General features: G+C 42.0%; 1 protein-coding gene across 1 annotated transcript in view; it reads right to left on the bottom strand.

Annotated features, from left to right (window-relative positions):
- Positions 1–13,706, bottom strand: part of LOC149807060 (epithelial sodium channel subunit alpha-like) — an 86,948-nt gene that overhangs the window by 34,043 nt on the left and 39,199 nt on the right. The window contains exons 6-7 of the mRNA XM_089961347.1: positions 13,155–13,318; positions 12,523–12,612 (exon numbers count right to left, since the gene is read on the bottom strand). Of these exons, the coding sequence (XP_089817473.1) occupies positions 12,523–12,612; positions 13,155–13,318 (254 nt within the window). The remainder of the gene's footprint in view (positions 1–12,522; positions 12,613–13,154; positions 13,319–13,706) is intronic.

Below are 13,706 nucleotides of genomic sequence, written 5' to 3'. Positions count from 1 at the left end.
TTATTTACTAACCTGTTAAACATGTGTGCCTGATCAACCCTCATACTAGTGAAAAGAGTATTTCCAAACGGAAAACATTAGTGGTTATGGCTTCATGAAAGTTCTCACTGGAGATATATTCTGGCAGCAGTAGCGTATTAACAGGGGGACGGACGGAGTGGTTACCACGTGTGTCAGGGGTCCTGGGACGCCAAAACCCCTCTGAGCCATCATCGTCACCCCAGGCGCCATTTACCCTTAATACGCCACTGTCTGGATGAGATCAATATTAATACCCATCTATTGTTAATATACATACATTGCATCATATTTGATAATATACACAGTAAAGTAATCTTCCTTTTGCTGAAGACACTTGTCTTTATATTAATATTGATGGTACTATTTTGATTTCGAAATAAATAAAATAGTGGTTTAAATGGTTTGTCAAAAATATACACCTCCACCAACCCCCTCAAAACTGAATTAATGCTTATTCTTAGAAAACGCAACCAACCAGTCTCTAATATTAAACTCCAAAGATTGTTTTCAGTCTGAAATTAATGTGAAGATTCTAAATTACTAAGTTGCTTTATGTTGCACACATAATGTTTTTCTTGGAATCGACCTGTTCTTTAATATGTTCATATAATATTTGATTGGTTAAAAAGAATACCAATTACAAGAGATATTTACTTTATGTAAAAGCAGCAGAAATGGCCATTATGGCAACTGGTCTACTGACTTTTTGCTGACTGGAAAAGGGTTGGGATAAACTTTAATTTGGAAGGAAGAATCTCATGTATATTCACGTTATAAAACTGTATCATGAAAGATTCTTTCGTATGTGCATATCATACTAAATCAAATGAGGTAACAATTAAGGCAAACGATAACGTGTAGAAAACAGTTTTGCAATTCATCATTTCTTCCAACAATCGTTGTCGTTTTCTTATGACGACACTTTTAATATATTATTGGCTACATCATGGGATTGGGAGCTAAATGCCTTTAATAAGGGTTTAAACACATTTTGAGGCCAAAGTATGATACAATAGTATTGGGCTCAAGATCTATAAACTTAAATTAGCCCTTTTCCTAAATAATACAAGTAGTGCAACATATTTCAAGAGTGACTAATGAAAAATGAAGTGAGTGAGTGTGTGTGTGTGTGTGTGTGTGTGTGTGTGTGAGAGAGAGAGAGAGAGAGAGAGAGAGAGAGAAGCACACATTACGGTAGCCGTGCCGGGATGGAGGGAGCGGATATTGAACCAGCAACCCTTGGATTACAAGTCAGGCAGGGCCTTTGCAAGGGTGTATGGTGCCCCATGTGAACCTTCCACCTTGCGCCCCCAACCAGCCTCAGAGGGCATCGCTTGTTATAAACTGTCCATTAGTATTAATACACGTTCGGCTTGATAGTTTATTAACTTCATTATTTTGTCTACAAATTGAATAATAACACTGGTCTACAAAATTTTTAGAAGTCGTCTGCTTCTGAGATAAAATGTGCTATTTGTTATGGATTTTGATGTGCCTAATTCAAATATGACAGTTAAAACAAGTGATTGGCTACTATTTCCAAGATATTGAAATTTTTATAGTTTACGTCTATGTATATTGTGTAGAATGTAGATAGTAGAATTTTAACCAGGAAATGTAAATCTAGGTGCTTCATGTGTTCAAGGTTGTTTTACATGATAATATTTCACCTGTCCTGTTTATGTAATACTCTGAAAACCAGCAAAAGGGTAATATAAATAAAATGTATTATGAAACAAAAGGCGAAAAAACTATTATGTATATATAAGTACATAGTTTAGTCCTTATTCAGTGCTACTCGGCGCTTCTTGGCTTATCTCTTGTATTCGTTAAATGGATCATATCTTGTCACTGCCCAGCAATAGTCTGCAAGCATTGATTGGCTCCATTTGCCCTGATAGCGTTTCTCCATTGTTGCAATGTCCTGGTGAAATCGCTTCGCTCGCCGTACTTGTCGCTCATTGCTCCGCAGTTCAGTAGAACAAAATCTAGATGAGAGTGCAAAAAATGTATCTGTAGTGACATGTTGCAGCCAAGGCTTTGTGTCATGAGGTTTTCCACCAACTGCCTGTAGTTGTCTGATTTGTTACTTCCGAGATAAGTTGTTGCCACTAACTGGAAGGCTTTCCATGCCGTCTTTTCCTTAGCACGTAGGGCACGGTCAAGTGTATCATCTCGAAGAAATTCATGAATCTGAGGACCAAAAAGACACCCTCATTTATCTTAGATTCGCTTAACCTTGGAAAGGCTGCACGGAGGTACTTGAAAGTTGCTTGTGTTTTGTCCATGGCCTTGACAATATTCTTCGTCAGACCCAGCTTGATGTGCATTGTGGTAACAAAATCTTCCTTGATTAAACAAGTGGTGAATGCTGAACTGTTTTTCTCCCAGGCTCCAATGACTGTCGGAGTGGCAAATCTCTCTTGATGTAGTGAGGTTCTCTCGCACATCTATCCCATTCGCAGAGAAAACAGCAGTACTCTGTGTATCCAGCCTGCAGACCAAGCAAGAGAGCAAGAACCTTCAAATCGCCACAAAGCTGCCACTGATGTTGGTCATTGTTTATGGACCTCAATTCATGTTTTCATAGGTTTCCTTCATTTGGACTACATGATCAACTGAACTTGATGGCAAAACATTACCATAATGCAGCAAAACAGATTTAAGACACGTTTTTGATGAATCAATGAATAGTCTCCACTCATCTGGATTATGAACGATGCTGAAGGCAAGTTACAATATCACCTTCCATAAAGAAGAATGGGACAACATCCTTTTGACTGTCACAGAACATGGAAACCCTAATATCACCCGCTAGAGATTCCGGTGCTGTAGTCTAGAGCCCAACAGCTCTGCCTTACTCTTGGATAGTTCTAAACCCTTGACAAGGTCATTCAGTTCACCTTGTGGTATGATGTGTGGTTCAGAGGAGGAGAATGGGAGAAAATATGGGTCATGTGAAACTGATGGTTCAGGACTAGAGTTTAATCATCTTTCTCTTTCTCGTCTGACTCAAGTGTGAATGATTCCGGTGCTTGTCCTGATCTATTTTGCAGCCAAAATAAAGGTTATAGGCTTTCTTAACAATAGTGGTAATACTGCGCTTTTGTGATGAAACGTCACTTCACCATAAACATAGCAGACGTTATCTGCATTGTTCACATAAGTACGAGAAATATTCAGACTGCATCTTTCATTGTTTTGCCTACAAAGCAAGTACTGTCCAAACCCATTCATAGATTTATTCATAGATCCAGTCAAAGATGTGTTTTAGACATTTCTGGTTATAACTGAGACCCCTTCCCTTTATAACTCACTTATCCTCCGCCATTCCCAAGTCAAGGGTCGTATATACTAACCCAGTATCATATATTTAACACTAGAGACAATCAACAATTTTAAGCATCAAGTTCGTTCTTAGTGGCCCAGAATTAGTAACGTTTGACTACATTTATTTCAGACGCATTTTAGTTGCAGACTGGTATAATAAACGAATAACCTGACAATGAACTTCGTTATAGGCTGCCCACAAATCTTGCCCCGGCCCCATCCCCCACCTCAGGCGTCAGCCTAGTTCACCTAGCGGATAAAGCGGTCCTGAAGTCAGGGGCTCTATCGACTGGATGTACATTCTATTTTATATTTTTTTTTGTTGCTATTTCTAACAATACTGGCAAGTGATTAAAATGTTGAGACAATTGAAAAGTAGGGTGAGTCAAAAAATATATATATTTTCTGATCCCACTTATCCTGGACAAGTGGGCGGAAGCAAAAATTCATCAACCCTGCATGAACACCACTCAGAAAGTCGACTTCTTCATATATATTATATAGGTACTGATAGTATAATACTATGAACACCAGCCAGATAATCAACTGCTTGATATATAAATCTGAATGAACTTGACAGTGTAATACTATGAACACCAGCCAGATAATCAACTGCCTAATACATAAATCTGAATGAACTTGACAGTGTAATACTATGAACACCAGCCAGATAATCAACTGCCTAATACATAAATCTGAATGAACTTGACAGTGTAATACTATGAACACCAGCCAGATAATCAACTGCCTGATACATAAATCTTAATGAACTTGACAGTGTAATACTATGAACACCAGCTAGATAATCAACTGCCTGATATATTATTCTTAATGAATTTGATACTATGAACATCATCTGCTCCAGTTCTCCATATATATTACATAAGTTTTGATGGTACAATACTTTGAATAAAAGGCAGATAAGTTTTTCACGCACTCTCTTGGAATCGTCATTTTGTTGACCACCCAGTTCTCTATCTTTTCTTATCAATGACACTGAATGGTTTCACTTGGATTTTACACTTATTTAACTAGTAATTACTAATAATGACATTTAACAAATACAGTCCTATCTGTAACTTAAGTTTACTAAATTATTAGAAGAATATATCACTTTTATGTCACAATATATGTTGATGTTTAAGGTTCGTGTACAATTAAATCAACCGTACATATTTTAACCCACACCATGGCAAATGTATGTATGTGCTCAGTGTGTACTGGGCGTTGATTTGCACACATACGGTGATTTCAAACTATAAAGAGATTAAAAAATACACATGTACTATGAACACGTTTCCAAATCCTACACTGAGTGTGGGGGTGTAGTGGTTGTTTAGGGGTGGGGTTCTTCTTATAGACTTTAACGAATTATGAGAAGTTCCCCTGGTCCTTATTCAGAAGGTTAATTCTGGACACTATATTATTTATTGACTAAATATATTTTTGGCTACGAGCCCCCAGTCAGCAATGCCGACAGTTAAATTAAAAGAAATACAAAGATGAAATTTAACAATAACAATTTAATAAATGAAATTTAAAAGAATTTAAAGTAATCAATGTCTCTCTTTCACCCAATGATCCCTTTGATCATCATTTGAGTTCACAGTGTGATGAGATTTTTCCCTTCTTGAGTGCTACTCATCTAAATCTCTTCGTTCCCTTGTCTTTCTCTCCTTTCGTGATCTCCCCTTCCGCTTCCTCTTCTATAATCCTTGTTCCTTGCCGTTATCTTGACTTCCGGTTCCTCTTCTAGTATCCGGAACCCTTGACGGTATCCCTTGAGGTCACCCGAAATTCACTCGGTATCTCTCACCGTCCCCCGAAATTCTCTGAACTTCTCTCGTCCCCCGAAATTCTCTGAAATTCTTTCGTCCCCCGAAAGCTTCCTGATCGAAGCTATTTCATGAATTTCCTAAATTCCGCCAATTTTTACGAATGGCTAACGGAGTGTGTGTCACTGCGACTCTTAAACACCAACTGACGAATTTCAGGCTTGTACAAGTCTTATGCCAGTTTCTCGAATCAAGTCCCACCTACAACGCATCCCGATTGGATGGCGACGGACTCTGGTCATTTGATCGAACTGTCAATCATAAAAATGTCAGTCTGTGTGTCCCCATGTACTGTCCAGCCTACCATTGTCGGCTTCCGGCTCTTTGAAGTTGTCTACGTCACGTGTTCCCATGTACAAAGATTCCCGCCAGATTTCCACTCAAGAGCTCAAACAAAGACTGGGTTACGTAAGAGGATTAGCCAACTTAGGTACTTGGAAAAACAAAGCTTACCTGGCTCCACTTACAGACTTATAAATACATGTATAATACAAGGGGTTGGGGAAAACATCACATCCCCCCACGCTTGAGAATAAAATCAGGATTTTATTCACTCAAACTAAAAAAGCGAAAGTGTTACACGATATAAAGAACAAAATCAGCAAAATGAACTAAATGCTAAACTGAGTATGAACACGAAAATATAACAAATGATCTATATCATTTCGGCGCTTCTACTCATGAAATCTGCGCCTACGTTTTCAGATCCTTTCACGTATCTGATCTGCATCTGGTACTGCTGTAAAAACAGCGACCATCGCATCAATCGACCATTGGACAACTTTGCCTGCGCCAGATAGGTGAGTGGTTGGTGGTCGGTCTCCAATATGAACTTACGTCCATATAGGTATCGCTCGAACCGTGATATGCCGAACACGATTCCGAGACATTCCCTCTCCGATACTGAGTAATTCTTCTCGGCAGCAGACAACTTCCGGCTGCCGTATGCGACAGGAAAAAGCGTCTTGTCATGCTCCTGGAGCAGTACTGCTCCCAGTCCCGTGTCGCATGCATCGGTGCGCAGAACGAATTCTTTATCCAAGTCCGGTAGACGAACAACTGCGTCGGATGTAAGTCTATCCTTTAGCGTTTGGAATGCGTGCTCACACGCATCTGTCCAAACGAACTTACTCGGGGTCCGTTTCTTGGTTAGGTCAGACAACGGGCCCGCAATCGCGCTGAAATTAGCGACATACCTCCGGTAATATCCGGCCAGTCCCAGGAATGACCTCACTTCCGTTTTCGTGGTGGGGCGTGCGGCGTTTCTCAACTGCTCCACCTTCGACTTCTCTGGAGACAGCGTGCCTTGGCTCAGGGTATGTCCTAAATAGTCTAATGTCCTGAAACCAAGGTGACATTTGGAAGGGCGGGCTGTCAAGCCCTCCTGACGTAGCCGCTCCAAAACGTCAGCTAACAGAGCGAGTTGTTCACCCCATGTCTCTGTAGCTAACAAGAGGTCATCCATGAAGTTGTGGACACCCCTATCGCGCAAGGGCTCCAACAACTTCCGCATCATTCTGGTAAAGACGCTGGGCGCGTTTTGTACCCCGAACGGCATCACCAACCATTGGTATGTCCCGTCGGGAGTAGCAAAAGCAAGCTTCGGTCGGTCTTCTTTCCTTACCGGAATTTGCCAATACCCCTTGGACAAATCCAGTTTGGAAAAATATTTCGCTTTCGAGACCGAAGCGAAGATATGTTCGGGGTCAGGTAGCATTTCAACTTGAAATTCTGTCACCTGATTCAGCTTCCGGTAGTCGACGCAGAACCGATGGGTGCCGTCCTTCTTCTGCACTAAGACTACTGGTGAGCTGTACGGAGAGTCGGCAGGTTCGATTACTCCCAGAGCAATCATCTGCTCGATATCTTCCCTTACAACTTGTCGTTTCGCGTGGGGCAAGGGGTAGGGTTTACGCTGAACTGGTCGGTCGTCCACCATCTTTAACCCGAACTCGACAAGCGTCGTCCTCCCGGGTTTTTCTGTTAGCACGTCGGAATATCCGGCCAGCAAGGTCTCTATCTCGTTCCGCTGCCCTTCAGTTAACATGGGGTCACACTCCACGTCCGACGGAGTCTCGGCCCTCGTTAATGGACAGCTCGGGACAGTGTTAGCACCTTCCGTATCGCCTTCGATATCCTCGGTGACTATCGCTGCGACAACAAAATCGCTGGCGGTCTCCCTTTCCCGGTACCTCTTGAGCAAATTGGCATGGTACAATTTCTCTTTCGTCGGTAGCTGTATCCGGTAGGTTTGCCCTCCGACCTTCTTGGTGACGACGTATGGACCCCTCCAGGAAACTTGCAACTTGTTGTGTTCCTGGGGCAACAACAACAACACTTTGTCCCCTACCTCAAACTGACGTGGTTTTGCGCGCTTATTGTAATTTTTCGCCTGTTGCGCCTTAGCTCGTTTGAGATTTTCTTGCGCGAGAGAACAAACCTCTTCCAGTTTGTTGCACAAGTCCGCGACGTACTGGTAGGTAGTGCGTACTTCCTCTACAGCGTGGTCGTCTGTCCACAGCTGTCTCAGTACGGCGATTGGGCCGCGTACGGTTCTCCCGTACAAGAGTTCAAAGGGAGAGAACCCCAAACTCGCTTGCGGTACTTCACGGTATGCAAAAAGCATGGCCGGAATATACCGGTCCCAATCCTTGGGGCGGCCTTCGCACATTTCTTGAGCGTGTTTTTCAAGGTCCCATTAAACCGTTCGACCAATCCGTTACATTGGGGGTGATACGGTGTAGTCGTGAGGTGTTTAATCGACATGAGACGATTCACCTCCGCCATCACACGACTCATAAATTGTGTTCCTTGATCGGTCAAGATCTCGTCGGGCACTCCGACTCTTGACCAGATCGCAAACAGAGCTTCCGCGACGGTTTCCGTGTCAATGTTACGCAACGCAACGGCCTCCGGATAGCGTGTAGCATAATCGACAACCGTTAAAATATATCGATTTCCGTGCGCAGACGCGGGTTTTATCGGTCCGATTAAATCCATGGCAACACGTCTAAATGGTTCATCGATAAGGGGCGTACTCCCCAAAGGGATGGGTCGCTGATCCGTTTTCGGTACCATTCTCTGGCATTTGTCACAGGAGAGACAGAACCGTTTTACGTCTCCCTGGACCCCTGGCCAGTAAAACTCTTTTACAAGACGGTCACGCGTCTTAGCAATTCCCATGTGTCCACCCATGAGACTCTCGTGTGCAAGTTTCAGTACTTCGCAACGCTTTTCCTTTGGCACGACGACTTGCTTGAAGTGTTCGTTGTGTTTCCTGGCGTGGCGATACAAGATTCCCTTCTTGTAGACAAACTTCACCGCGCCGTTCGGAGTTTCCCTTTCTGTTCCCGCTTCTGCGTGTTTGTGCAACTGCGTCAGAGTTGCGTCCTCCTGTTGAAGCTTCCTTAACTCCGCTGGAATAACATTACTAACCGGTGTCGATGTAACTTGGATTGGCTTTTGTTTCGGCTGTCGACTCATGGCCCTGGTTTCAACAGCACTCACTGGCATAGGTGTGCAGGTTTCGGGGTTCGGCTGGGGTAACACATAACGGCAACCCAATATGACGTCATGTGATAGCCCCTCCAAGCAAGCAGCTTCAATTTTCCCCTTCACGTATGGTGAATCGAGGTCAATGACAGCTACTGGTAATGAGTCACGCGCGCAGTTCGCGTACTGAACTTCTATTACCCCCCCTTTATAGTCCTCCGGCTTGACATATTTCTTGTCGACAAGCGCGGGGACGCTGCACCCAGTGTCATACAAGATGGTGGCGCCTTCACCATTGACAGTTGCGGCCGCAAGGTTGGCTGGGTCGCGACTCGCTTCCGGCACACATTCCTTCTTAGCTACGACATTCACCTGGGTCTGCCTGCCCTTGGGACAGTCCCTGGCAAAATGCCCCAGGCGCTTGCAATTAAAACATGTCGGCGGCCCTCGCCGACTTGCAAGTCCTGGTTTCGTGGGTGAGGCCTGTCCAGGTCGATAGGCGGCAGCCCTACCTGTAGGTGCCCCTCCGACCTTCCCGTCGCCCTGACGGTTACGGACAGCCGGCTCAACCTCCCCCATACGACGCGACTCAGAGGGTCGGGGTCGGTCAGCAACCCCGGAACCTCCACTCTTCGAGTGCGCCTGCTCGTATCGCTCCGCCATGTTAGCGATCTCTTCGAGCGTCCGGTGTTCTCTTTCTGCTAAGAAAACTGTCAACTCGCGACGTTAAGTACCCAGGACATGTTCCTTGAGTATTACCTCGCGTAGCCCTTCGTACGTGCGTTCGACTTCGGCCATTTTCATCCACTTCTCAAATAAACCTCGAACACGGTTGTGGAATTGAGAGTGGGTCTCTGTTACCTTTTTCACCGAGTCCCGGAAAAGTTTCCGGTAAGTCTCGGCGGTCAGCCGGTAATGGCAGAGAAGCGCCTTCTTGAGGGCAGTGTAGTCATCAGCCTCTTCTGCAGTTAAGCCGTGGTAGACTTCCCGAGCTGCACCTTGCAAAAAGGCTGAGACATTAATGGCCCAGTGCTGTTCAGGGACCTGATGAGCACGTGCGAGTTTCTCAAACTGGACGAGAAAATCGTCAATAGCCTCCTCCCTATCATTGAAGCGTGACATGTTGATCTGGACTATCCGGTGGTCGACGAAAGGTCGGCCGGTTGTTCCAGAGCTTGTACTGGCGTCGTCCCGTCCGTTGGTCCTAGCTTCAACTCTGACCTTTTCCATCTCCAGAGTGTGAGCGAGTCTGGCTAGCTCCAGCTCTTTCTGGGCGTCTCGGTCCGCTTCTATCTTGGCTAACTCTTGGTCCGCTGCTATCTTGGCTAGTTCTCTCTGGGCTTCTCGGTCCGCGGCTATCTTGGCTAACTCTTGGTCCGCTGCTATCTTGGCTAGTTCTCTCTGGGCTTCTCTTTCCGCTGCTTTTTCGGCCTTCCATTCCTTGATCCTTTCTTCTATAAAGGTTGCCAGGCGATCTCCCTCGTATCCAAGATCTTCCGACCCCATGGCGCGGTATTCCTTTATCATTTGTCGTTCGGTAGCCATTATACTAATGTAAAGTGATACCTTGTCTCAAAATTCAAACAATATACAGATATTTGTAATACCAGTTTAAATACTTACCTGTCGACAACAACTAGTTTCGTTCAGGTAAGATATTTGTTCGATATCTGCTTCACACGTACTGCTATGAATGGAAGATCTACAAAGCCTGCACATATGACAATAAAAATACAAGATGAGAAAATCACAAATTTTCAAATACAAAGAATGGAAAATATCTCACACTGTTCACTAATACTTCTACCAATAACTTTAAGTCCCAAAATAATATATATGTCTAATTCATATCCCGGACGAAGCGCCCACTGTGGGGGTGTAGTGGTTGTTTAGGGGTGGGGTTCTTCTTATAGACTTTAACGAATTATGAGAAGTTCCCCTGGTCCTTATTCAGAAGGTTAATTCTGGACACTATATTATTTATTGACTAAATATATTTTTGGCTACGAGCCCCCAGTCAGCAATGCCGACAGTTAAATTAAAAGAAATACAAAGATGAAATTTAACAATAACAATTTAATAAATGAAATTTAAAAGAATTTAAAGTAATCAATGTCTCTCTTTCACCCAATGATCCCTTTGATCATCATTTGAGTTCACAGTGTGAGGAGATTTTTCCCTTCTTGAGTGCTACTCATCTAAATCTCTTCGTTCCCTTGTCTTTCTCTCCTTTCGTGATCTCCCCTTCCGCTTCCTCTTCTATAATCCTTGTTCCTTGCCGTTATCTTGACTTCCGGTTCCTCTTCTAGTATCTGGAACCCTTGACGGTATCCCTTGAGGTCACCCGAAATTCACTCGGTATCTCTCACCGTCCCCCGAAATTCTCTGAACTTCTCTCGTCCCCCGAAATTCTCTGAAATTCTTTCGTCCCCCGAAAGCTTCCTGATCGAAGCTATTTCATGAATTTCCTAAATTCCGCCAATTTTTACGAATGGCTAACGGAGTGTGTCACTGCGACTCTTAAACACCAACTGACGAATTTCAGGCTTGTACAAGTCTTATGCCAGTTTCTCGAATCAAGTCCCACCTACAACGCATCCCGATTGGATGGCGACGGACTCTGGTCATTTGATCGAACTGTCAATCATAAAAATGTCAGTCTGTGTGTCCCCATGTACTGTCCAGCCTACCATTGTCGGCTTCCGGCTCTTTGAAGTTGTCTACGTCACGTGTTCCCATGTACAAAGATTCCCGCCAGATTTCCACTCAAGAGCTCAAACAAAGACTGGGTTACGTAAGAGGATTAGCCAACTTAGGTACTTGGAAAAACAAAGCTTACCTGGCTCCACTTACAGACTTATAAATACATGTATAATACAAGGGGTTGAGGAAAACATCACACTGAGACTATGCCCTTTGTTTATTTGTCCCAATATGTGTAATATATACGGTTACACCAAATTATTTTTTCAACTTCTTTTATCGCAGTACTAGTACAGATGACTTTACTCAGGTCAACGGATCCATAATATAAGAGTGTCAGATTAAATTTGAAATATATATATATATATATATATATATATATATATATATATATATATATATATATATATATATATATATATATAAAATTCCTAATAAACTCGTTAGTAATAATTGTATACAACCGTTTTAAGCAGTTTATTGAGTTTCTAGCTTACATCCTCCTCCCACTGAAGTGATGACCTTCTGCAAAACGTACGCAGTGAAGCCCAAAGTGCAAAACAATTAGTGTGGTTATTTCTTTAGCTTCACCAATTCGGCTGACAATGCGAATTACCGAAGAAACTCGGCTGAGAACTCCATTGTATGTTGATGGCATTTGGATCACATCAGTTTCTTTGTATTATCTTCAAACTTCAGTGTATTGAAACAACTGGTGACCTTGATAAGGCGATAAATTTCTAAGAAGCCGAAGCCACTGAGACAAGAAAACCATTTTTGATATTAAGTTGATTCATTAATATCTTTGGTGTTTTACATCAATTAAAAAAACTATTCAATGGAAAATTAGGGATGGGGGACGAACCTTTAATAAAATGTATTTTTCAAATCGATGGTTTCGATTTGAAGTAAGTATTGCCAGAAAATGTAATGTAAGCAAGATTTCTTCAAACAGATGATATAATCCAAGGACACTAACATAGTAGCTATTTGTCCCGACTGTGTTTCTTGTCTGAGCGGATTTAATTTCTTCAAACTATGCATGCAATTGATGCGATTAGTTGACACACACAACCTATGCCAAAAATCCAGAAATATTATGTTGGCTTGTGACGTAGGATGACAAAATTATTTTATTTACCTGTCTCGTATATGTTACTCCATAGCGTTCCTGAAATGTTCTTCCATCGTCACATTGTGAATAAGGCTCGCCTAGACGACTGACGGCCACCTGGAAAGATATAACAAAAAAACTATGTAAAAATATGGATTTTGTCATATGCGAAAAAAAGAGTGGCAGATGGACAGACACAAAATTGGTGAAACTAACAGAAAAATTAGCTTATAAGAACGATCTCAGTTTATGGGAATAAAACCAATAATTTGGTATTTGTATAAAGACGTGTCACATGAATGTAATACAGGATGTGCTTTTTTAGTTGTCTTGTAAAGATAATATTTTATTTTACTGATTTATTTTATTTAATTGAAGATCAAACCTGTTGAACAGGCCTTAATTTTACATGGTTGCTAAGAGATACATGCTTTGCCTTTCTTAATTTTCTTTACTTAATTTTAGCCTTTGCCAACATCTGTTATTGAAAAGTAGCTTACATTAAATGTTGTTCAGTTGTTTTTTCAGTTACCATAGAAACAATAAGTGCGTTGCAATGGAAATATTATTTTCTTTCTCTTATAATTATAAAATCATCTACAGTATTGAACAATTGCAACAGTGTCCAAGTAGGCTAAATTGTATGTTAATATACATACCCTACGAAGTCCTATATTTGTCTCGAAAGAAGACGAAATAAAGATTCCTTCTGTCGAGGGGAAAGGAATGGTTCCGGGTTCATGAACTACGAGCCTGGCTCCATATCCCTGCGATACTCCTTCCAGAATCTCCCAGTTTTGCAGATTTAACGTGAGGGTCAACCCTAATAAGCAGGTGCATAATAATACATTTGTTACATTTCAAAAGAGGCGCCAATTAAACAGTATGTCTCCAGCATTTATGACTCGTTATACACTTATACACATATAAACATGATGTATCCTGTATATATGAGGTTATACGGTTATACACATGATGTATCCTGTATCTATGACTGGTTATACGGTTATACACATATAAACATGATGTATCCTGTATATATGACTAGTTATACGGTTATACAAATATTCACATGTATCCTGTATATATGACTGGTTATACGGTTGTACACATATAAACATGATGTATACTGTATATATGACTGGTTATACCGTTATACACATATACACATGATGTACCCTGCGTATATTATTGATTATATGACTATACAT

The sequence above is a fragment of the Sinohyriopsis cumingii genome, chromosome 1 (genome assembly GCF_028554795.1).
Source record: "Sinohyriopsis cumingii isolate HCF-2022 chromosome 1, ASM2855479v2, whole genome shotgun sequence".
Lineage (NCBI taxonomy): Eukaryota > Metazoa > Mollusca > Bivalvia > Unionida > Unionidae > Sinohyriopsis > Sinohyriopsis cumingii.
Note: the sequence above shows the minus strand (reverse complement) of the source record. Positions and strands in the feature narration are given on the sequence as shown.